The sequence below is a fragment of the Erithacus rubecula genome, assembly GCF_903797595.1.
Source record: "Erithacus rubecula genome assembly, chromosome: 2".
Lineage (NCBI taxonomy): Eukaryota > Metazoa > Chordata > Aves > Passeriformes > Muscicapidae > Erithacus > Erithacus rubecula.
This window is the reverse complement of record NC_136685.1, coordinates 75,931,863-75,954,642: the sequence shown is the minus strand read 5'-3', so window position 1 is coordinate 75,954,642 and position 22,780 is coordinate 75,931,863. Positions and strand designations below refer to the sequence as shown.

Genomic DNA, 22,780 nt, shown 5'->3' with positions numbered 1-22,780 from the left:
TTGTAGTAGGGCTGCAGGATGTTAAAAAGCAGCACTGCTTTATTTCTAGAAGGAGTTAAGAGAAAGAAGGGGGAGACAGCCTTGTAGAAAGTCACAGAAACAATCAAACACTAAAAAACATGACCTGATGGAGAAAAACTAAAACTGAGAGAAAGGTGTACATTGCATTTGTAAGAGATGATGTAGGCAGTGACACCTGAGGTGCCCTGAGGATGAGTCTTCATAGCAAGAAATTTGAATGCTGGAGGATATAAAAAGCCCTACAACATGAGACCTCAAAGAGGAGAAATGCAATGAAGATTAAGGGAAACTTCCTTTCTATTTGTTTGGTGTTTCTGTGTAACCTGAATTATCCTTCCATGATTTTTGCTCTGTTGCAGTAGATGAAACTGTGGAATTGTTTAATAGGCAGGTTGCAGTTCCCTCATTGCTGCTGATTTTAAAGAAAATATTAAGACAGCGATGTATCAGATAGAGCTGAATTTGGGTTTTCACAGCATCCCAAGTATCTTTTAATTTCTTCCACAGATTGCATTACCACAAAACTGTATTGAATTCCTTTAAGCTGTGAAAGTGTTTTTAATAATTGCATAAATAAATGCATTCATTTACAGATAATTGTTACAGTTTTATTTTAATTCTGATTTCTCTATTTCTTAGAATGTGCTGGATGAAAGGACTTTTAGAATAGTCCTGTAACTGTGTTAATAGGGAATATGCTGCAATAATAAGGAATATGTTGCTTAGGGAAACTAAGCAATGCCATCTGAAGAGTCAAAATCCAAGTAGTTTTTCCTACCTATCTTGTTTTTATATGCTTTCAAGGAAGCAACAGCACACAGTTGTCCATAACATTGTTATGGGCCAATTCCAATGGCATGTAACCTCTTTTTTTAAGCTCTCTATCAGCTCAGCTTTTGAAAAATTGAAAGCTTTTCTGTGTTTTGTTTATACTGCCACAGGATTCAAATTTATCTGTTTCCTTCCCTTTCATTTAATAGAAAGTTCACAGCACTTACCCAAGTTCGTTCCAAGGTTCTGGAACAAATATTTCTTTATACTGAAGGAAAATCTGAGGTCCTGGAATCATGAACCTTTTAATCCTTTAAACAACAGAAAATTGTTTTGAATATTGCTTCCGATTTGGGAGAGCTGGAATTTCTGATACTGCAAAAGAAAGTTGCCCAAACTTGCCTACAGAGAGCTGATGCCCTGAAGCATCTCATGGGCTTGGTGTAACTGTGTGCAGAACTGCTGCCTAGCAAGGGATGCTTTGCCAAACTTGCATGTGCTTCTGAGCTGTTCTGTGAGTCTAATTAAAAAAAAACCATAAGTATTAGGAAGCTACAGAAATCTCAATAACAGAAGTTTTACTTTGGAGTAGTTCAGGCCATAGAACTAATACGTATTTCATTAGATTTACATGTAGAAGGTAAAATACCTTTGGAAATTAATTTGGTAGAATAGATTGTGTCCCTTTGCAGTTCAGATTGGTGATAGAGGTTTGAGAAACAACTGTTTGTGTTGTGCGAGCCTGTGGGATTTAGTGCCACGTTTTTGGGCTCTCACCCCAGAACAAAAAGGGTGTGGCCATGGGATCTGTAGAACTAAATTTGTGTCAGAACTATTTTTCTTTTAACTCTGCGTCAGGAACTTTAATGCCAAATCAAGTCATGCTTGACTTTATATAGAGAAGCAGAGATGTAATTTGTTCTTCCAATGCCAGAAAAAAGCCCTGTATCTTTCTGGGAACCATCCCCTCTGTCCTGGCTTCTTTCACAGGTGGGCAGTTGTGTGTCAGTGCTTGGGCTGGATCAGTCTTGTATTGCTGGGTTATCTGAGAGCTAGCAGACATTGAATTTATGTTCACTAAGCCATGGCCTGTGTCTCATGCCCATTGCTTTGCTATGGTAGTCTGCATCACAAACAGGATTTGAAGTCTCAGATATGTTTAACTGCTTTGTGCTGTGAAGTTTTGGCAATTTGAAGTCCTTTGTGACACTCTAAGCTTGAAGAATCCTACCTGTTTTTTCTTTTTTGGCAGAGCAATGAATTAATGAATTTAGGAAAAGATGCATTTTTAATGTTAGCTTTATGTTCTTTTATCCCTTGACAACTGTCATACTTAGATCAATAAGGCAGTAAAATTGGTGCTTTAAAAAAAACCAAAAAACAGAACATAAATAACCAATCAAACAAACAAACAAACTCAAAAAGAGGGAACCGAAAGATCTTTCAGCATATTGTGGTAGAAGAAATGCATTTTTATAATTTCACTGTGTGTTGCTCACTCTTTCATCAGGGTTCCAACTGCAGTATCTAAAGCTAGAGTTCTTTTTTTAAATGCTTGCTTTGCCTTGACTCAGTCTCAAGTTTGGAGTCTTACAGATGGTTCTAACAAAAGTATTCCTTGTCTTGTAGCTGGAAGCATAGGCTTAGGTCTATAGTTTAGTCTGGATATATACCCTTACCATAAGGCTGGATGATAAAAATGCACACACTGTGAAATTCTACTGTGGTTTTCCTTGTAGGAATAAAACATGCTGGTTCCTTACAGGATTTGCAGTTGCTTGCATAGTCTTGTTGGACATTTAAAAATGACAATAATTAATGGGAGATGATGTTTCAACTTCTAATGAGGCAGGAATTCATCTCTACTGTTGGGGTACGGGGGAATCAGTAAAAATCTGGAGAGCTGCAATCAGAACAGTGAAGCCAGAAGCAAATGGATTAAAGGCCTTTTGAGTTGTTTTGGCACTTTTCCTTTTTGAGAAGGTTTTTAAACTAACAGCTTGAGCTGCATAAACTTGAAATATTTCGTAAGTGTTTGTTTATGTGAATTGCTTTCTAATGAGGTCATAGCTGTTTTCCCGGACACAGTGGTATTTCCTCCTCTTGCTCTTACTTTCTATGCTGCTTTCCACATTATGCCTTGAAGACAGAACAGGCATATAAAAATCAAACATCACTCAGGATACTTCCAAGTTTTAACTCTAATGCTTTACAATGATTTCACATGACTCAAGGCTGGACCACAGTATTAAGCATATGTTGAAAGCAGTATTTGAAATGCTTTAGAGTTTTAAAGGAAACCTGTGTTATTGTCAAGAGAAACTGAGATGCAAAGTTTTTAGGTCCCAAAACTTAAGAGAGTTGGGATGGTTTGAAAGGAATCTGCTAATGCTGATTTTTCATTTAAATATATTTCATCTCCCATGTGAGACTGATCACTAAGTAAAAGAAAAATCACCTGACTGTAAAGTGGGCACAGTTTTCAATTCTATGTGGCTAGGCATTAATATATAAGTAAAGAATATTTCCCATCTGTTCTACAGAAATCAGAAACATGGACAATTGTCCTTTCTTTGCTGTTTGCTTCAAATGCAGTGAAACATGTTGGGTTTGCCTACAGAATTTGATAATGCTGCTGAAATAAATAGCTTCCTGTTTGCAAGAACCTTTGTTTTTTCAGTCTGCTGTAGGTACAGCTTCTGTAAAAAACAGACTGGGGTACTAGATACTGCTGTACTTCAAGTAGCTACTTCACAAATTTTGAGCTAGCATAATAGCAGGCCAAAATTTTATTCTGAAGTGGGGAAGAGGGAGGGGGCTTAAGTCATTGAGTAATACAAGGATGATACTCTGAGGTCATGATTTCCTAATGACTAATGTGAAGTACTACAATTTAACATAAATTTGGAGTGTATTTTCTACAGTGTCTTCAGCCCTAAGCTATGGAGCTGCATAGTGTTGTGGAGGGGGGGATCACTTGGGCTGGTTGAACTGAGTGGGCTTTGCTGGCAATAGGTGGTGGAGGTGGGTTCATAAATGATTGCAAGGTCAAAACCTCTGTGAAGACTTTATGATATATACATGATGTGTAGATCTTCATTATCTGGAAGCAAATCTCTTTGGTGTATAATTATGAGAAAAAAGTGATGAAATTTGCAGACTGTTTCATTGATTTAATTAGCATCTTTTCTTCCTTTTTTTTTTTTTTGAATGTTAACAAAGTAAATGAGCAATGTTCTTCCCAAAGATACTTCAAAATTTTGAGAGGCTCTCAGTTTCCCACAAAGTTTGGCTTTAATTATATGTCAAGGCTCTGCTGTAGATGGAGGCATAAAAGAAATACCCATCTTATGTTTTTGAGACACTCAAGTGATCTTGTAACTATTATTACAATTGAGTTTGTTGTTTGTTTTATTTTTGTGGGGATTATGGTTGTGAACTGGCTATTACAGCTCCAGGTTGCTTGAAAAAAGAAGTGTTCAGTTCTGCATAACAGATAATTCAGTCACAAAATGTTTGGGTTTTATTGGTTTGGGGTTTTTTTACCTATTGATTGGACATCTTTAGTGCAATATATCCACCTGAGTACCAAATCCTACAGAGAGGAAGATTGCCCTTAAGAAATATCAGAAACTGACCTCTTAAAACAGAAAAACATATTGTTTCATGTGCCAAAATTTGAAGTAGTTTCAGATTCATTGAGAATGAGAAATATTTAACACCTATAAAGAAATACTAGTGTTGCATATTTTTTCCAGGATTTAAAATTTTTAATTGAGTCATTTAATTGTAGGCAGTTGCTCTGAAGGTTATTTTGAACTGCATTTTATTTTCTTCCATTGTTGAAACAGAAAATAAAATATACCATGTTCGTAAAATAAAATTGTATTTGAGTTCACAAAATGAAAGAAAAATCAACTGACTCTTTTGTATCTGTTTTTGTCAGAAGCAACATAAGCTTACCCATTTCCTGTTTAGCAGTGTCTGTGTAATGCATTTCCCTTTGTCTCCTTTCAGAAGCGAAGCCGACGTGCATATTTAACAGCATGGAATACTACGATGGAGACATGTTCCGCATGGACGCGTGCCGCTTTTGCCGCTGCCAGGGCGGCGTCTCCATCTGTTTCTCTGCCCAGTGCGGGGAGCTGCACTGCGACAGGTACTATGTGCCCGAAGGAGAGTGCTGCCCAGTCTGTGAAGGTACAGTCTCTTCTCCATCCTGTCTGCTTTTAATCTGCAGGGTTTTTTATTTGCCTGTTCAATGGAAATGAGCAAACAAGGGTTTTGTTCTTCTGAAGTTTGCAGGTTCCTCCGTAATTCACTTTATCTCTACATTTTGCTGCTCCTGAACATGCTGTCGTGTTCTTTGCAGTGCTTCTCTGACTTTGACACTACTTCTTAGACATGGTCAAGTGAGCAGTGCATTTGGGAGGGCCTTCTTGACAAATGACATAAAAAGCTGTTTCCAAGTTCTGCACAGACATTTAGACAGGCATCTCCAGAGCTGCCATTGTGGCCCTGAGATAAATTTCCATTGCTTTGCTAACTGCTTCTTACAATGTTCAGCTGGAGTAATGCACACAGCTTCTTTCCTCTACCATTACAGCAGAGCAATGGGGCAGCAATGCCATGTCAGTGTTTGTCTCTTCCTCTTTGCCTGACAGTTACCTTTTATTAGCCACCATGATAAGTTGTATAGATTCACATAATGTATACATCTTTTTAACTATTAATATCAGTGCATCTTACCACATCTCTGGAGTACTATTATTTCTGAAAAGTAAAATTATTCAAGTAATGAATAATTATTTCAAGTAATGGGTTAATTTATATAGACTTGCATGGAACTTGAGGAGAAATCTTACACAAAGTACACTCCCTAAAATTCTGGTATTTAAATACCCAGATATTAATTTGATTGCTTGCAGGTAAGTGGGGACTTGTGACTTTCAAGGGGCAAAAACTACCTGTTCAAAAAGGTAGTATATCTCCAAAACTGGGATGAGGTGTAGCTTAAAGGCAGGAACAGATGTGCCAGAGGCCTCATCTTTGGTCCTGGTGTAAAAGAGTGTTGCAGTGCTGACATGAGTCATTCCAGTGGGTCATTTAGAAATGTTGGTGCCAAAAAAGAACCAATAGACCCAAGAACCATTTCACCCTGAGGAGCAGAAACAACAAATGAAAGCTTAGTTAAAGCCAGGTTGTCTTGCGGCGCTGTCGTTGCAGACCCGCTGTATCCCGTGAGTAACCCTGCGGGCTGCTATGCCAACGGCCAGATCCAGGCGCACGGGGACCGCTGGCGCGAGGACGACTGCACCTTCTGCCAGTGCATCAACGGCGACCCGCACTGCGTGGCCACGGCCTGCGGGCAGAGCTGCCTCAACCCCGTCAAGGTCCCTGGGGAGTGCTGCCCTGTCTGTGAAGGTACGAGTGCCCTTCCCCCTCCCTGCTGCTTGCCTGGCAGCGCTCGGTTCACCTCAAAATTTTGGAGGATTGGAGAAGCTGGTGTGGCGTTGGAACACATCAGCGTGGTTTAGCTAGGCCTGTATGTTGGCAATCCCTGGTACTCCTTTGGCACAAAGAGGTGGTTAAGGTCAGCATTATTTACTAAACTTTGCTTAAACCTTAGTAATAAATTTAGGAGAAGTTATAAAGTTAAAATGTTTATCACTAGGTATTACTGTTAATTGGATTATTCCTGTTTTCTTCTTCACCACTGTCATGCAGTTGCAACTAAAAATCTCTTTGTACAGCATCACTTGATATTGGACATAAATAATTAACTTATAGAATGGGCTATTACCTGGGAGATAGATTAATTTTTCAACTTTACAATTATCTTTTCATTTGTTTGTGGAAATAAATACATATATATGGTATAACTGACTGAGATTTAACCTAACCATAAAGTAAAATGCTTGCCCAGCCTGAGAATGGAAATGTGAAGACTTGAAAATTGAGACATTAAAAAAATATTTTGAATTGTACATGTAAATATACACCTAGAGCTGCATTTTATGGCGTAGCTGTTCATCAGAAAAAACACCAGATAGATTTAAAAATGGTTCATCTGGACCTAGAGCCATCTTTACATTATACAAACACTTGCGGGTGCTCAGTGAGTTGCCACTTAAGTTCTTCTCATTCTATGTCTGATTAAAAAAAAAAAGAATTTTGTATATCTACATGTGTCTCAGGGCCCTTCTTGTTTTGCAGGATCCATCCAAGTAAGCTCACTGTGATACTTACTTTTCAGGATAAATCTGAAGAGCATAAGGATTTCTTAGAGATGCTCTTTAACTCCAGAATTCATATCACTAGGTATGAAGAAGGTGTTTGATGCAATGTGTAAAAGCTGCTGGCAAATTATAGAGAATTGCTCTACTTGCACTGGATTAATGCCACTGTGAGGAAGCAGGTTAACTGCTGTTAATCCCCAGGATGGGTATCACAGAGCCTGTGCTGTCACCCCTCATTATCTAGGTGTCTGAGCCAGCTTGGGAAGGCAGTACAGAGAGGCTGATGGAAGTATTTACAACATGTTAATACACTGAGAGGATTCTTTTCCTCTAATGAGGGAAGGATAGGCAAATGTCTGTAACATCCTCTTCCAGACTGGAGAAAATGGAGGAGAGATAATTGAGTTAAATGCATATATAGATATATATATATGTGTGTCTATGTGAGCTAATTATGAAGAGCCGTGGGAAGCAAAGGCAGGGTCAAGTGTAGGTTTCCATCCTTCATTGCTAAAGGTTGAAAAATAAACAAGCTGGTGCTTCATTAACACACCACAGTAATGCCTGTGCAGTGCTCTCAGGACACAAGTTAGATCCTCTGGGCTAGGCTGTGTAATTCTATGCAGTAACACGTTTCTACTTTTAGAAGAAGATGTAGCTACAACTCTTTAAGTCCATAAAAGTTGTTCAGTAGTTGCTTGGGTGAGTGACTTATGGGGTCACACAATAGAATTATGGAATCAATATTTAAATGAGGTCCTCGTGTAATCTAAATTATGTTTTATTAAAAAGTAGTCTGACTTATTATTTGTTTGCCACGTTAGCTGTTGTATGATGTGTGCTTAATTGTAGTCATCTAGTTTTGAGTGTGTCATCTGGAAGGCAGTGATACTGAATGGTATTTTGGGGAACTTCCTAAGTTTTAAGTTTAAGAGCATCACATTTCCTTGGTGGGCTTTTTTTCAACAGATAATGAAACTATGTAAGTAGTGGAACCAGCAATTAGTAGAAGTGCTTCTAGTTCATGCTAGGATGAAGTTTCAGCATACTTAGGTACCAGAGATCAGAGAACATCTGAAAACACTTGAATCGTGTCCTCTTTTTTCCCTTCTCTCTCCCACATCAAACAAATATAACTAAACCAGATTATTGTGATCAATTATTGCAAATAACTTAATTCTAGGAATCCAAATAAGGGATTATTTCAAGGATCAAAAATTACTGGACTGTTAAAACACATTAGCACCCAAGATTTAAAAGACTGAGTTTGCAAGAGGCACCTTTGAATGATTTGATTGAAGTTAATCAGCATCTAAGATTTAACAATTTATCTTGCAGTAATAACAAATGAAAAAATCCTTGAGAAATGAACCATCAAGGGTAACAGCAAATCTCTTGAAGTTAAGTTTTGGGACATCACACAAGTTCAAGGCTGTTACACCTTGTGATTAGCAGCCTGAATTTATTTACATTTATTTAGATACATGAGAGCAAGGTATTACCTGATTTGAAGTATGAGGTGTGTCTTTTTGAATCTGTTAACATTTTTCTTTGAAAGCACACATTTAGAAAATTCAAGAACATTAGGAGAAAATTGCAATGTGTGGTGGTTTGTTAGATGCTGACTGTCTGCATTTAACATTAATAAAGTGTATCTAATTTTTTTTTTAAAAAAAAAGGTAGTTTGAGTTGGTGGCAGCAGTGACTTGTGTCTTAGCTGTAGACTTCTGGCCCACCTCCAAGGTCAGATAGTTTCATGTGTCTTAAGCCTTAAATCTGAGATTAGTAGTGTTTCTACTTGGAGTTAAGTGTGTGGGGTAGGAAACAGGCACTGTCTGCTTTCATCACAATACAGCTGTCATTTGCTAATCCAGTAGACAAGGAGCTTCTTTAGATTTCTGTTCTCTGGTCTTCTCCTTGTTCTAAGACTGAACTGGAGAAGTATGCATGTTAAAAACTTTTACTTCCTTTGCACAAGTGATTTTTCCTGAATTTTACTTATATCATTTTAATGACAACTTAGTTCCATCTAAAATGCTATTTTGTTTCTGCCATCACCCAGCCACCTGACATCTCCATTCTCTTAATCAGGTAAGCTGCATGGATCAGTGCTCTTTCCCAGTTTAGATCAGCTTCTCACTCTTTTTTCTGAGCATTGATTCTGTTGATGAAGTTCTGGTGCTGATGCTCACTGTGTCATCCATGACCTGCAGGAGTGGTGGGAACAGGGGAGAATAAGGTCCTGGCTGGGAAGTTGGCTGACAAATCAATCCCTTGATTTTAATGATTCCTATGAAAAAAATGTGCAGTGCATTTTAATGGAGCTACAAGCAATGAAGTAAATTCCAGGCACATTTTTTCCTAAAGAGGAATAAAATGCATAACTGTCAGCCATTTGATGCTTTTCTGCATACCACTTCATTGCACTTGTAAATTCACAGCTTAACCTGAATTTTGCAATGAACTTTATGAGCAAAAGCATTGACTGTCCTGTGCTCTCCAGTTTGGTTTCTCCATCCTTCTGCTTCTCTAAATTCATACTGTTCAGGAAAGAGAAGCAGAATTCTTATCTAGTGTGGGTAAAGGTCTGGCATTGATGATATTATACAAGTATCATATTTTCAACTGTGCATGTTATTAAAGCAGAAAAAGCAGTGAACTTTAGTCATATGTTCAATTAATGGGCCAAAATAATGTAAACTTTGCAGCTGATTTTGAAATAGTAGTTTACTAGTGATTGTAAAGATAAACATACTGTGTTTTTGCAGTCCTCCTTTGAATGATCTCGAGTTCTCACTCACACCTCAACATCTCAACACTCTGAACAAGAGTTTATACCATAGAGAAATAACATCATTTTTGCAGACTAGTTTAAAATTACTTCTTTTAAAAATTTGTATTATGTAAGCACATCATGAATATACTTTGCTTTTTTGCATTGACTTTTTTTTTTTTTTTTTGTGGAGACTAATGTAGAATGTAGGAAATAATAATTTGTATTTTAGAATCTTAATTATGCATGCGGTCTAAAGCAGAAAGGATGGAACCTGCTGAAAACCCTCTACTATCTTAGTTTAGTTGCTGATGGGACCAGTTCATGCCCATATTTATATTTAGAAATAAATGTTAGATAAAGAATAATAAGGAGGACATTTATATGCTTATCACTACTTTTAAGCATGCATTTATTTCTCATTGGACTTCTATTTACATTTGAAAGAGAACCCACTTCCAGCAGCCAGCTTCAATTGTGTGAGCTTACTTTAAACATGTCAGATATAAGCTCTTTAATATGCAAACCAAAACATTTAGTCAAAGATATTTCTATCATATATTTTTGTTGAGGGATACAGGGATTTGTAGGGCATGAAACTGATGAGAAAATTCTAATCAAAGCTGCTTGTGGATCTGGCCTGGATGTGGCTCATCCAGAGTAAAAGGTTATAAGTCACTTATCAGTCACTTCTGACTCTTCTTCTCTGTCTTTTATCTAAATGCTGCTGTACCTACAGTTCTGCCAATTCAATTATTTCTTGGCTGGTTTATAAGCAGTTTCAATGAAGGATGTGTTTGTTCCCATAGATAAGTTTACATTCCAGCAGCTTCATAAGGATAAATTTTTTCTTGGACTGCACTTGCAAAAAAAATTTTGCTGCCACAGATCACACATAACATAACTAGAGATTCTGTGTATGAAGATTCCTGAAATATGAGCACAGTATGTCATCACACATATGTTTTCAGCCTTTGAATGTGGTAAATTCAGACCAAACTGGAACATTCCCGTTCCCTCATGAACAAAATCCTGATGTTCTTACTATTGCAGTGAGAAAACCAGGCTGTGGGGATTGTAGAGACTAAAGTCACATAAAAGTAGCTGTTGACACTTCTCTCAGCTGAAGACCAAGATGTGATATTTCTGTTACTTTACAGAGTGGATTTGTATCTATTCTCTGCAGTAAGCCCTTTTTAATCTTCCTAACATGCTGCTGTACATGCATCCATGGTGTATATCCTGTATGTGTGCTATGCAATACCTGTTCCCATGTTGATTGGATGCCCAGATTGGTTTGGAAAGTGTAATTTTCTGAATGTTTGTGTTGGGTTTGCTGGGCTTGGGGAAGATTGTAACAGTCAGTCTCCTCATGTCAATCTTGCCTGCTGCTGCTGGAAGGGGAGGCTGAGTGAGGTGCTCAAGGTGCTTTACACTGTGGCTCCCTGGGGAGATTGATGAGGAGGAAGAGACAGGAGCATGGCAGGGTAGGTGCATAAAGGAGAGGGGTATTTATGGATGTGGTGTGCCAAAACAATAGGTTTACATATGGATTTAATTTCCAAATCTGTGGGCAGCCTCTCTTGAGTTGCAATGTAATTGGTATCCCCTGGTACCTTTACCAGCTCTGTTTAGTGTTTTTACTAGCTCAGATCAAGGCTAAATTTATCTATAGACAACAAAGCTAAAAAGAAGGGCGCATGTCTTGGAAGGCAGAGTATGAATTCATGTATGTTTTAAAGCAGAGAACTGATGGAAAGATGTTGACCAAATTCAACAAGGGCAAATACAACATGCTATGCTGTGAGGAACCAGATTCATTTTGATTTTTGTCTCTACATTATTTGACCAGAGGTACATGGGGAAAGGGCTGCATGTGTGCTGGCAGCTAGGAGAAGATGGAGGAAAGCCCTCTGTCCAGGAGCACTTTGCCTACCAGCCATTTCATCTCACATGGAATAGGCAGTCAGTAGGAGACCACTAAGGGCACTGTGTCCTCCAGAGAGGTTCTCCACTTGGGTGGCAAAGGCTCTCCACCAATGGACTGCAGTCAAACATTCAACTGGGCCAGCTGTCTGCTGCCAGCAAGCAGACCTTGGGAGGAGCTGGAGATATAGAAATAACTATGCCACAAAATGCTGGGCTCTTTTTTGCCCTGGCTCTTTTTGCTTGCTCTCGCCCACTCCCTCTCCTTCTTGCTGACTGGACACCTGTTGACCACTCCCATCTTCCTCACCTGCTCCAGCCATCACCTGTCCTGCCCCTCTATGTTCCTGCCCAGGTTCCTGCTTGGGCCACCTGCTTCCAGCCCTGTGTCTGATCAGGCCCGTGCCCACTCCCCTGCTGCAGCCCTGTCCGGGGTGCTGGGCTCCTGGTGTCCAGTCCCATGTCCATGGGAGCTGTGCCTGCAGCTCTGTGCCTCTCTGGAGCTGCACAGGCTCCTTGGCAGGCACCACACACCCCCGGCCACATGGACATCATGGATGCCACGCTCTCAAGTTCTAGTGTTAACCCAAATTTCTCCCTCTATCTCTCCTCTCTCTCCCCCCCTGCAATTCTGTTTCCTTCTCAATCCTCTTTTTCTTTCTTTCCTACTCTTCTTTAGTTGGGCATTGTCCTTTTTGTTACCATGAACAATTCTCAGATATAATACTTGCTTCGTTTGGTTTGATTCTGTCCTAGATCATCTGCTTTAAAAGACCCACCTGCAGTTCCCCCTTAGTGGAATGTGACAGGCTTGGAGGAGATTCTTCACAATTCCTGAAGCATAGTGATTGTTAAATAGCAACTTTCCAGGAGAGGTTTGGTGATTAAGGGGGAAGAACACATTGAACATGGATTAACAGTGCCTTGGGAAGGCAAATACCATACTGAAATTAAGATCAAGTGGAGAATTCACAAGATCTGAAGTCATCCTTCTTTGCTCTCTTTCCTGTGGGTGGGTATGTCCCTAGATGGCATAGGAGGTACTTGGTTCTTTTCTGTGCATTGCCTCTCTGATAAAGGTGGGAGCTGGAGAGCATTGGAGAGCTATGAGCACAGTCCAAAGTTTGTGAAACACAACCTAGGAAGACAGACTGAGTAAATTGGATTGGTTCAGCTTAAAATAAAACTATGAAGTCAGAATGTGACTTTAGCACTCACATATCAGCCCTCAAGTGCCTAAAAGGTTGTTGCAAAGAAAAAGATAAGACAAAAGAAAGAATTGAATTGGATTACAAAAATCCTTACAGGATTTAGAGGAAGGCAGAAAGTTGTTGAAGAAAACAAAATTCCCTCTGTGGCATGTTGTGACTAAGATTGTCTTTTTGATGTGTTCAGGGCATGGCAGTTGTATTTTCAGCCTCAGTGAAGAGAGATTTGCTCAGGAAATTGCTTGCATATCTGAAAGCAGTAATGGTAATTCATGTGTAGCTTTCAGTGTTGATGCAAGTGGAGGCTATAGGTTACCAATATATAGATCCTGATATGTAGCAGGGGCTTGGAGGGGGAGGGTTTTTAGGGATCTTTTTAACTAAACATCAAAGTGTTCAAAACCCTTTTGACATGACAACTTGATGTAAGATGTCCATTTAAATCACTTCTTCCCAGTTACCTGCCACACCAAAACCCATGGGCTGGGCATGGGGCATAGTAATAAAAACCCAATGTATGAAGTAGAGGAACTTTGAGGTGGCTGTTTCCACAGGGAGAGAGGCAGAAAGCCTTTCCACAGAAAAGGCATGAAATTGGTGACAGAGTCATACTGAGACACGATAGTGTGGAGGGGCAGACTTTCCTTTATCCTTATGTCCCCAAACTCAAACTCTTCAGTTGACAGAGCTATTCAAGGCATGCACCTCCTTTCTCTGGTGAGAGCTGGGAAAAGCAGGACCATTCCCTTCTGTGGATTCAGCACAAAGAATTAGCTTTAAGCTTCTGATGGATGCTTCTATATAGCTTCCATAGCTCCTGTAATGATATTGGCCCTCTGGGATTTGACTTTGTTTATTTAATCTATTATCTATTTCTCTGTTTGGTTTGTTTTCTCTCTCTTTGTTTTCTACACTTCTCTTCATTAAGAGCCAAGGCTTAGGCAATCATACTGGCCTTCTGTGCTTTCCCCATGGTTTTAGATCCAATGGCTTACTTTTGCAGCAAAAGGAAAGGGCCCCACTTCTTCAGATTAAAACAGACAACTAGGTAGAGGGAGAAGGGTTTTTTTTTCAAGTGCCATAAGGGACTGCAAAATATTGATATGTGCTCACACTTGTTTTGGCTCAGAGCAGCTCTTCATGGGGGCTGGTGTAGGTTCCTGTTCCACTGCAGCTAACCAGATCCATTGGCAATCAGCTGCAGTTAGTACTGCTGCTTGCAGACCTGCTGGCTTCTTGCTGTGCTAGTAACTTTGCTTTCTAGGTAACATTACTGTGGTTTAAATAGCAATTCCATTTTTAACAAATTGTACAAAAAAAGAAGGAATATCCCATATAAATATATAATAGGATGTGAATAATTCTACAGAAGCTACAGTGATAGAAATAATTGTTTCCCTCAGGCCATTTGCATCTATGGACAGCCATCTGCAAACTGGGATAATAGCTGTGTTCATAGGAAGTAAATATTGCTTAGGATAGTATGAATTTTTTATATTTTTTAACAAGATAATAAATACAAGTGTTCACCACTGGCACTGATGCCAAAAATGTCCTTTAGGAAAGTTTGTGGTTGCTTCTATTCCCTTGCATCTCTCAGAGGCTCAGGCTATTCATAGAGAAAGCTGATACACAGTAATTGGTTATCTCACAGCAGTCCTTCTGCAAAAGAGCCCTCAGGTACAAGTGGCAGGGTGCCAGCATAAGCTGTGAATGAGAAATTAAGTGTTGAACAAAATCCCCTCAGAGGATTTTCATGAATAAGACCCACAGTACTTTGCTGTCATTATGGCTGACACTTTATCTTCACAAAAAGAAATTAACATTTTCATCAATAAAGGAATCCAAACTCTAGCTGAGATGTAATTCAGTTCAGTTCCTTTAGCGTGTCTAGCACTTCATTAAGTAAAAACAGGCAGCAGAGTCCAGTGAAAGGAAATTTGATTCATTCAGGATGAAGTCAGTGGTAGTGAGCAGTGTTCACTGACACGGGGTGTGGGCTCAGAGTCCTCCTTAGAGCATGAAATGTAAGTTATTGTTCAGCAGCAGGGCTGCAGCTCCCAACCAGCCCTTTCATCAGAGTCAATTAGGGGATGCAAACGCCACGCTGCAGAGAACTGGGCTTCTATTTGCCAGATCATGATTTAGTGTAGTGGTTCTAGAGAAAACAGCTGAGACTTGAACCACTGCATGATGAAACCAAACTGGCCAGTGCAAGCCAGTGAAATTCAGAAAGGCTGTAAGAGTACAGAATAACATTTACATGGTTTTCAGTGATTCATCATTGAATTCAGTGGGAGACTGCTGAAAGGATAAATAGCCAGAGAATCCTAATGAGTATGTGTCAGAGAATGTCTCACTTATAAAAAAACTCATGGATCCTCCTAATTTTTTTTTTTTTTCCAGAAGCAATGGTTTTCATAGACTTGCCCCAGATGTACACTAATTTAGCATTTATCTTCACCAAGTAAAAATAAGTGAATGCCTTCTTAATGTATTTGGGCATTTCTTGATAGACTTCATTCTCCTTCAACAAGAAGAATCTTAATGTCATTCCACCTAAAATTGTCAAAAAAAGTTATAAGCATTAAAATTCATTTGAAGAGTATATATGCCTGTTAAACCAAAAACTGCTAGAATTGATTATGATAGAAAAAAGGTTTTAACTTCACATTCTGGGAGTAGAAATATGTATTTTGATTGCATCACTGCAAAAAAGACATGCATATACCCCTTTCTTTACTCTGCAGCAATAAATAGTCTTTGATTATAATAGTTGCTTTCAAAGAAAAAATGCATAGTTTAGTAGTTTCAGGTTGGCAGCATGAATAAATTTGAGCAAAAAGGCTGCCAAACTGAACTATGTGTTTAGAGGTATTAATGAACGTATTTTCAGGGTTACTTGTGACCTTAGAAAGTTATATCACCTAAGTCCTTGCATGCATTTATAAATTGTTGTGTGATGCTGAATTGTTGAACTCTGATAGCCGACAGAGATAGCTAAATTCTGGGAAAAAATTTCCTGTGAGGCATTAGGTATTTCAAATGCAGGAAGGAAATTCTTTAGCCCAGGACTCAGGGTTGATATTTTTCATGTAATGAATTGGAGGGGCGGGGAAGGCTGGAATGCGAACTATGAGGATGGAAAACATTTAGTCACTCTTGGAATGATATGAATGTTTTTACAGGAAGCTTAAGTAAATACACATGCTGCTGCTTAGTAGGCTGCAGTTAACTTTTTTGGACAGTAGACAAAATTTAAACAAGTCTGCAGACTCGAGTGAAAGGCTGTTGAGCAGCACACCCTTCAGGCCCAGTTTTGAGCCAGTTGTCACTTAAAACATTAGGCAAAAAGTTAGACTACTTTTTGGTTGGGTTTTTTATCCTTTTTTTAATGGTAAATGCTAGAATTCACTGATTTTTAGTTTCTTTAAGTCAGTTGATAGGATTTTTGGTTTTATAGGATTAAAACATTTACTTTTTTTAAAGGTGTACTCTGTGTTATGAATTACTACAGAAGAGGGAGCTATTTCACTTTCCCCAAACGCAGGCATGTTCTTTATTATTCATGCTGGAGAGCTTTCTCCTTCTTTAAAACATGGTTTTCATTCATTTTTTTCTTTTTCCCCCCAGAAGAGGTTTTCATTTTATGAAAACAAAAGAGATGTTGAACATCCTAGAATCTTATTCTGTTGAGCTTATTCAGAAGAAATGTTGTGCAGAGGAAAAAGTTTGGAAGACAATAATTATTTCCCTACTTCCAACCAATTTTGTAAAGTCAAGGAGTAGCTATTTCCCTCACATGATATTACTGAAAGTATGAAACAAAACCTTTTTGGAGTTAAAATATTGCATTCCAAATGAAACAAAGCAAAAAGATTGTTTTTCATGTAATAATAATAATAATAATAATAATAATAATAATAATAATAATAATAAAGACACTTTGCTGGGAGGTGAAGCCTGCAAATATATTAGCTTAAAGGAGAACAAAAAAAAAAGAGAGTAATTAAAGCTGGTTGGGGCTGTTACTAAATAACTCTTAACAGAGAATTGCTCTTACAAACACCTGGAAGAAATTTTGCTTCCTGAATAAAAAAAACCTAGTTTTTAAATCATGAAGTGGATTCAGAGAGATAGTGTTAAGCAAACATGTACTTATTTTGCAAAAGGAAGGTAATCAGTACTTGGCAAAAGCATGCAGAAATCATCAGAAATTTAAATGTTTGTCATTTGATTTCAGTTACTTGATTAGAATTCATCAAGGATATTGCTGCTTTCGCTGGAAATGTCCTGAGTTTATATGTAAGTGAAATTCATGGAGTCATGCAAGTTGGAAAAGACCACCAGAGATTTTTCTAGTCCTAGCTCCTGCTCAAAGCAGGTCCAGTGACAGAAGGATGTCAGGGCCTTGTCTCAGTTAAATTTTGAAGGATGGAGATTGCAGAAGTCTCTGTGACCATGTCGTAGTTTGATGACCCACGTGGTTTAAAAGGAATCAAAACAGCTTTTATCAAGTTGTCATTTCCCATTTCATGCTTGTGTTTGTTGCCTCTCATCCCAGCCTGGAGCTACCTCCAAGATTAGCCAGGCTTTGTCATCTTTGTGCCCTGGGGTCAAGGAGTGGAGGACAGCAGGAGGATGCCCCCTGACCCTCCTTCCCCAGGCTGGGTGACCCTGCTTTGTCTCTCAGCCTGTCCTCCTGTGCCAGCTCTCCAGCCCCTGGCCAGCTCAGTGGCCTTGTGATGGACCTGCTCAGGTGTGTCCCTGTTTCTCTTCTACTGAGGAGCCCAAAGCTGGACACTACTCCAGCTGCAGGATTCCAGTGCTAAACAGAGGGAAACCATCGTTTCTTTGTACCTTCAGGCTCTGCTGGTGCAGGTCCCTCTTGTCCTTCACACAAACCAAAACTGAACTCTTGATTCTCTCATAATATATTTGGCTTTACACTAGAGCAGTTAAGAGTAATCCCTCTTCTTTTTTTTTTTTTTTTTTTTTTTTTTTTTTAATAATTAATCAAATTGTGTATATATTCAAATTGTAATCCTGAGAAACAATTTTTCCCTGATCTCACTAGAACATTGGTGCATCAATTCAGTGTCTCAATACTCAACAAAGTATAACAAATATAAGGCACAGTACTGGACTAGGTTGACCATCCTGTGTTCTTGTGTGTGCATTTATAGTAGTTCACATTGTTAACATAAGTAAATATCTGCTCTTTGTACTACAAGCTCTGTCCCATCACTCAGGAGAAGTGGGAGGTTTCAGAAAGCAAAAAAGAAAGGTATAGGAATTGGCTTTGCTTATATTACAAAAGTATTCTAGATTGAAAAAAATAATGAAAAAACTATTCCACCTTGATACCTTCTTCCTTTTTTTTTTTTTTTTTTTTTTTTTGACAGCCAGTTTTTGTGTTGGCATTCATTCCATAGTTTCTTAAGGACAAAGTTAGCTCCAGGCATTACTTGGATGTCACCCTTCTTTTACCATAAATGCAGTTTGATTTCAAGCTGAAATGATGAGATTCAGGGTTTGATCACATATTGCAGTATTTTTCAGTGGACTAGTCCGACTGAAGGTCTACCAGCAGCTGAAGTATCTGCTGTAGATTTTACAATGGTTGAAGTTCTTTTTAAGTAAATGGCATTGTAAAAAATTAATTAAAATATTTTTATCATTCTCACATCAAGCAAATTAATAATCTGCATGAAAATTCAGCAAAGAAAGTATCAGAGAGGATATATGGAATCATGGTGTTCTAATAGGACTCTGCCTTTATATATTAGCACTTGGCATCAGCAAAATCTGTGCTCCATTAAATAATCCATTGTTTTCATCCAGACTCTCTTCAATCCCCTTCTCTTTATTTTCTTCTCTCTTTCTTTCTATGGTATAGTTGTATTGTTGGTAAAGCACACAGGCAGAAACAGCACCCATTTTTCCCACCCATTGTCTGTGCATTTGTGCACTGGATCTTTCTTCAGCCGTTTCTACCAAGAGCAGCAGTGAAAGCCCAGTTCAGCTCATGTGGTGGTACATGCTTTTTCAAGCTTAGCTACTGCTTACCTATTCAAATAGCCAGAAGTCTGGCAGGGCAGATCTGGCTTTATTTGTTGAGTCTTGTCTAGTGAAGTGAAAAGGCCTGAATTTATTTTTTTTCCCCTGGCTGCATTTTTGCACATGTGGGGGTAGGGAATGAAATTATTCCTTTTGTCCTCTGCTTACAGCTCATTGAGAGGCAGGCATGCATATAAAATTACTGTATCTCGGGGCTTACCTTTAGGGAGAGAAGGGAGAAAGAAACAGATTTGTAAGCTTGACTGGAAACATTAAAGATGCTGAAAGCAGGCCCAGAAGTGGAAGGTAACAGAATAATAAAACACAATTAATAGAGGATGAAAAAACTTTCCAAGTTACTATAACAACAGTTTAATTTCATCCCTTATAAGAAATACTGTATTACTGCATGTATCAAAGGCACAAAATTTGTGTCCGTGTGTTCAAGGCAAGGGAGCATCAAAATACAGATGTTTAGTTTTGGAAAGGTACCAAAAATTATGCAACAAATAAATATAGATATATAGATGGATACATAAAATTATGGATGGTTTTCCTAGATGTTAAGTTATACCTGCAATTACAGGGAAGTTATCTTGAGGGGTAGAATTTAATGATGGGGAGTAAGACTCAATCTTCTTCCTCTCTTTAGTTTACACCCAAGTGAATCAATGAATACTAACTAACCTGCATCTCAGCTTTCAGTAAGGTTTTGAAGGCTTTTTTTATCAACATGTTTTACCTCACATCTGCAGTCAGTTGGTAAAGCTGCAACCTCCTTCAGTTCTTTGACTTGTGTTAGTGTCAGTGAACCTTGCTCTGGGCAGCAGTAATGATCCATGGGGTTTGCACTGGTTTTAGCTACCTGTGAGTACAGGCAATGCTGTGGCCTTTTTGTCATTTGAAGTGTAAGGCTTGTGATGTCTGACCAATAACCTGAAAGTAGCTTCAGGGTGGCTCTTGCATTCTGGCCTTTTGTATATTAGGATATTTTAGTTAGAGAACAGAGCGATGCTAAAAATCAGTTTGGTTGCAGAACTAGTTTACATACTGAGAGACCTAAACAGCCAGGATTAATTAATGGAATTTATCATGCCATTGGGATATATTGGTATATAGCAATATGTACATTATTCCTAAACTAATGGTTTGGTGAAGTTGCAAATGTTAAGTATTAGACATGAATGTGATTTATTTCAAAATCCATGGATTTTGAAATACTTTGCTCATTATGGCTATTCTTCCACACTACAAGAGCAAACTTGGAGCTGTGAAATGAAGAATTAATGGAAAGTGATCCTTTTGACCTCCAAATACATTATTTATTAAATTCCTAGAAAGAAAAAAGGGAAAAATTTTAATTTAAGTATGAAGATATTTGAGGAATCTTGGGAGATACGATGCAAATTATGCAGACTTCCAGTTTGCACACGAAGAAAGCTGTTGTCATTGTTCTATATATTTTTAAAATGTATAGCTACTTTTCTACTAGAAATTAAATATCAACAGAATTGAATGTTACTCAACAAGTGTATAATCAGAACCATGACCTTGGAGCTAAGTTTGAAGTTATCTAACTTAGTTGTAGTGTTTTTAATGCAATTTTTTCATTCCAAACTCTAGTTAGCTGACCTAATTTTAAAAGGATTAAAAACGTTCATCAGCTGCATGAACTGTTGTGCTGGGAAGAGCAAGGCTGGAGAGAAGCTATAAAAGCTGAAAATTGTGAAAGATAATGAAAGCAGAAAAGTTCATTCTTGTAATGGAATAGTTTTCAGTTGACTGGAAGGCATGGGTGCAAAAGCTGCTTGCTGGAATGTAGCCAATAAGTATTTTGTTTAACATTGTACACTTCTAACCAGTTAATCTACGTTGAGTAATATTTTGCCCTTACTCTCAAAGTAAAGACTAGCTGCTTATAGGTGAAAATGACAAAATCTGTGGTCTGAGGATGAAAGATGGCAGCATGTGGCCACCTCCACTCTATATAATTTCTCCATATTTTCACAAGTTGTCACTTTATGTATGGAAGACTTTTTAAATTTGATTTTGTATAAGTCCATTTTTTGAGATGAAGAAACAGAGTACACTTAAACAGTTGAAGCACTGAAAAGAAAGCTCACAGTTCTTTAAATCATGCCATTTTTGTTTCCTAAATATTTTATATAATGTAAATAACACTCACAACTATGAACTCATTGGTTCTTCAGTGCCCAAGTTCTATGAAGAACACAAGATAGACAAAATTAGTCTCAGAGAGCAAAAAGTTGTTTGAGGAAAGATAGGTATTGCTTTTCTTCTGTATCCTGTTTTATGATGGTCATTTTGAGGTTTCTTCTTATTTCATTAAGTCTCTGGATTTTGTTTTATTCTAACAACTTTCTATACTAGATTACATTAATATTTCTGTCTACCCTATGTATCAAAACAAATTCTGTACTCCAGCATATTTAAATGGTATCAAAAAGTAAGTATTATACTGTTGATAAATAATTAATTACTGGCAATAATCTCCTCAACTCCAGAAAGCATAATTTGGGACTGCAAAGTATATTGTAAAAAATGATGTTTTTGATAAATAACCTTGTTAAATGTTTTCCAGAGATCTTTCACATGCAGTGCATCTTACATTCCCTCTCGGTATTCAGAGCCTCTTATGCTATAAATTTCAGTAGAGGTGATGTTATTCACACAGAGAAAGATTTTACTTCTGAGTTACATGTTTGATGTGCACCTCAGTAGTATCAACCAATTCAGCTTTAGAGAAACTGTTCAGTTTCTAAGGCTAAAAAATCTGCATGAAGTTTTGATTAAACAGTTCTAGAGAAAAGCGGACAAAACAAATATTTTGCATTTAGTTTGAAACTGCATGTGCAGGAAAGCTAATTTCTTAGTGAATTTAGGTATTTTTTTCTGTTTCAATACTCCAAAAATTTTCTGCAGCTTCATGCTGTTTTTGTTGAGTGTACATCACTTTGAAACAAAGTCTGTTTATCAACTTGTTTCTGAAGCACCAAGAATATTCATCAAAAACAAAAGTAATAAAAATTACTCTTTACTGTTACATTGTGCATGGATTTTTGTGAACTTCATTAAAATATTCAAGAATCTCGAATTCATTTGGTTTTTGTTTTTTCTTACCCCCAGAACCAACGTATATCACAATAGGTCCGCCCACCTGTGAGGTTTTGGTGAACTGCACTTTGACTGAAAAAGACTGTGTCTATAGCTTCAAGCTGGACCAAAATGGTTGTCGCATTTGTCAGTGCAAAACTAGTGAGTATGCAGAAATACTGTGGCTTCTACCTTTTCTACCAAGCTGTCTGTGAAAATGGCAGTATGGTTTTCCTCATTCATAATGTTGATTATGTGTTGTGTTAGTATGTGTGTTCTTTATAGTTGTTCATCTTCAAAGAGTTGGCTCCTGTTTTCTGACATTGCTTGCTTGCTTAAAGTGTGTTTGAAGGAAAATGTACAGTGTTTGTCATCTGAGGTAAAAAATCAACAGCTGGCTAGAAAAAGTAATAATTTGGGACCTAATATTCATATAGACCTTGAGAAGTCTTGTGAGAATTTCACATTTCATTTTCCTCTGTTTAAAGAATTTTAAAAGCATCTAAGTTTCTACACTTCAAAAACTCCTATTGCTAAACAACTCCTATTTTCAACTTAGCTTTTTTCATCAAAATTTTGATTTTGAGGATAAATGTTTGAAAATCATATGCTTGGGAGTGGGTGTATATATATACAAGTATATTCATATTTATATTTATTTTTAACAT

General features: G+C 37.9%; 1 protein-coding gene across 1 annotated transcript in view; it reads left to right on the top strand.

Moving 5' to 3' along the window:
- Window positions 1-22,780, top strand: part of CRIM1 (cysteine rich transmembrane BMP regulator 1) — a 171,224-nt gene that overhangs the window by 112,311 nt on the left and 36,133 nt on the right. The window contains exons 6-8 of the mRNA XM_079298802.1: window positions 4,810-4,992; window positions 6,019-6,216; window positions 22,146-22,274. Of these exons, the coding sequence (XP_079154928.1) occupies window positions 4,810-4,992; window positions 6,019-6,216; window positions 22,146-22,274 (510 nt within the window). The remainder of the gene's footprint in view (window positions 1-4,809; window positions 4,993-6,018; window positions 6,217-22,145; window positions 22,275-22,780) is intronic.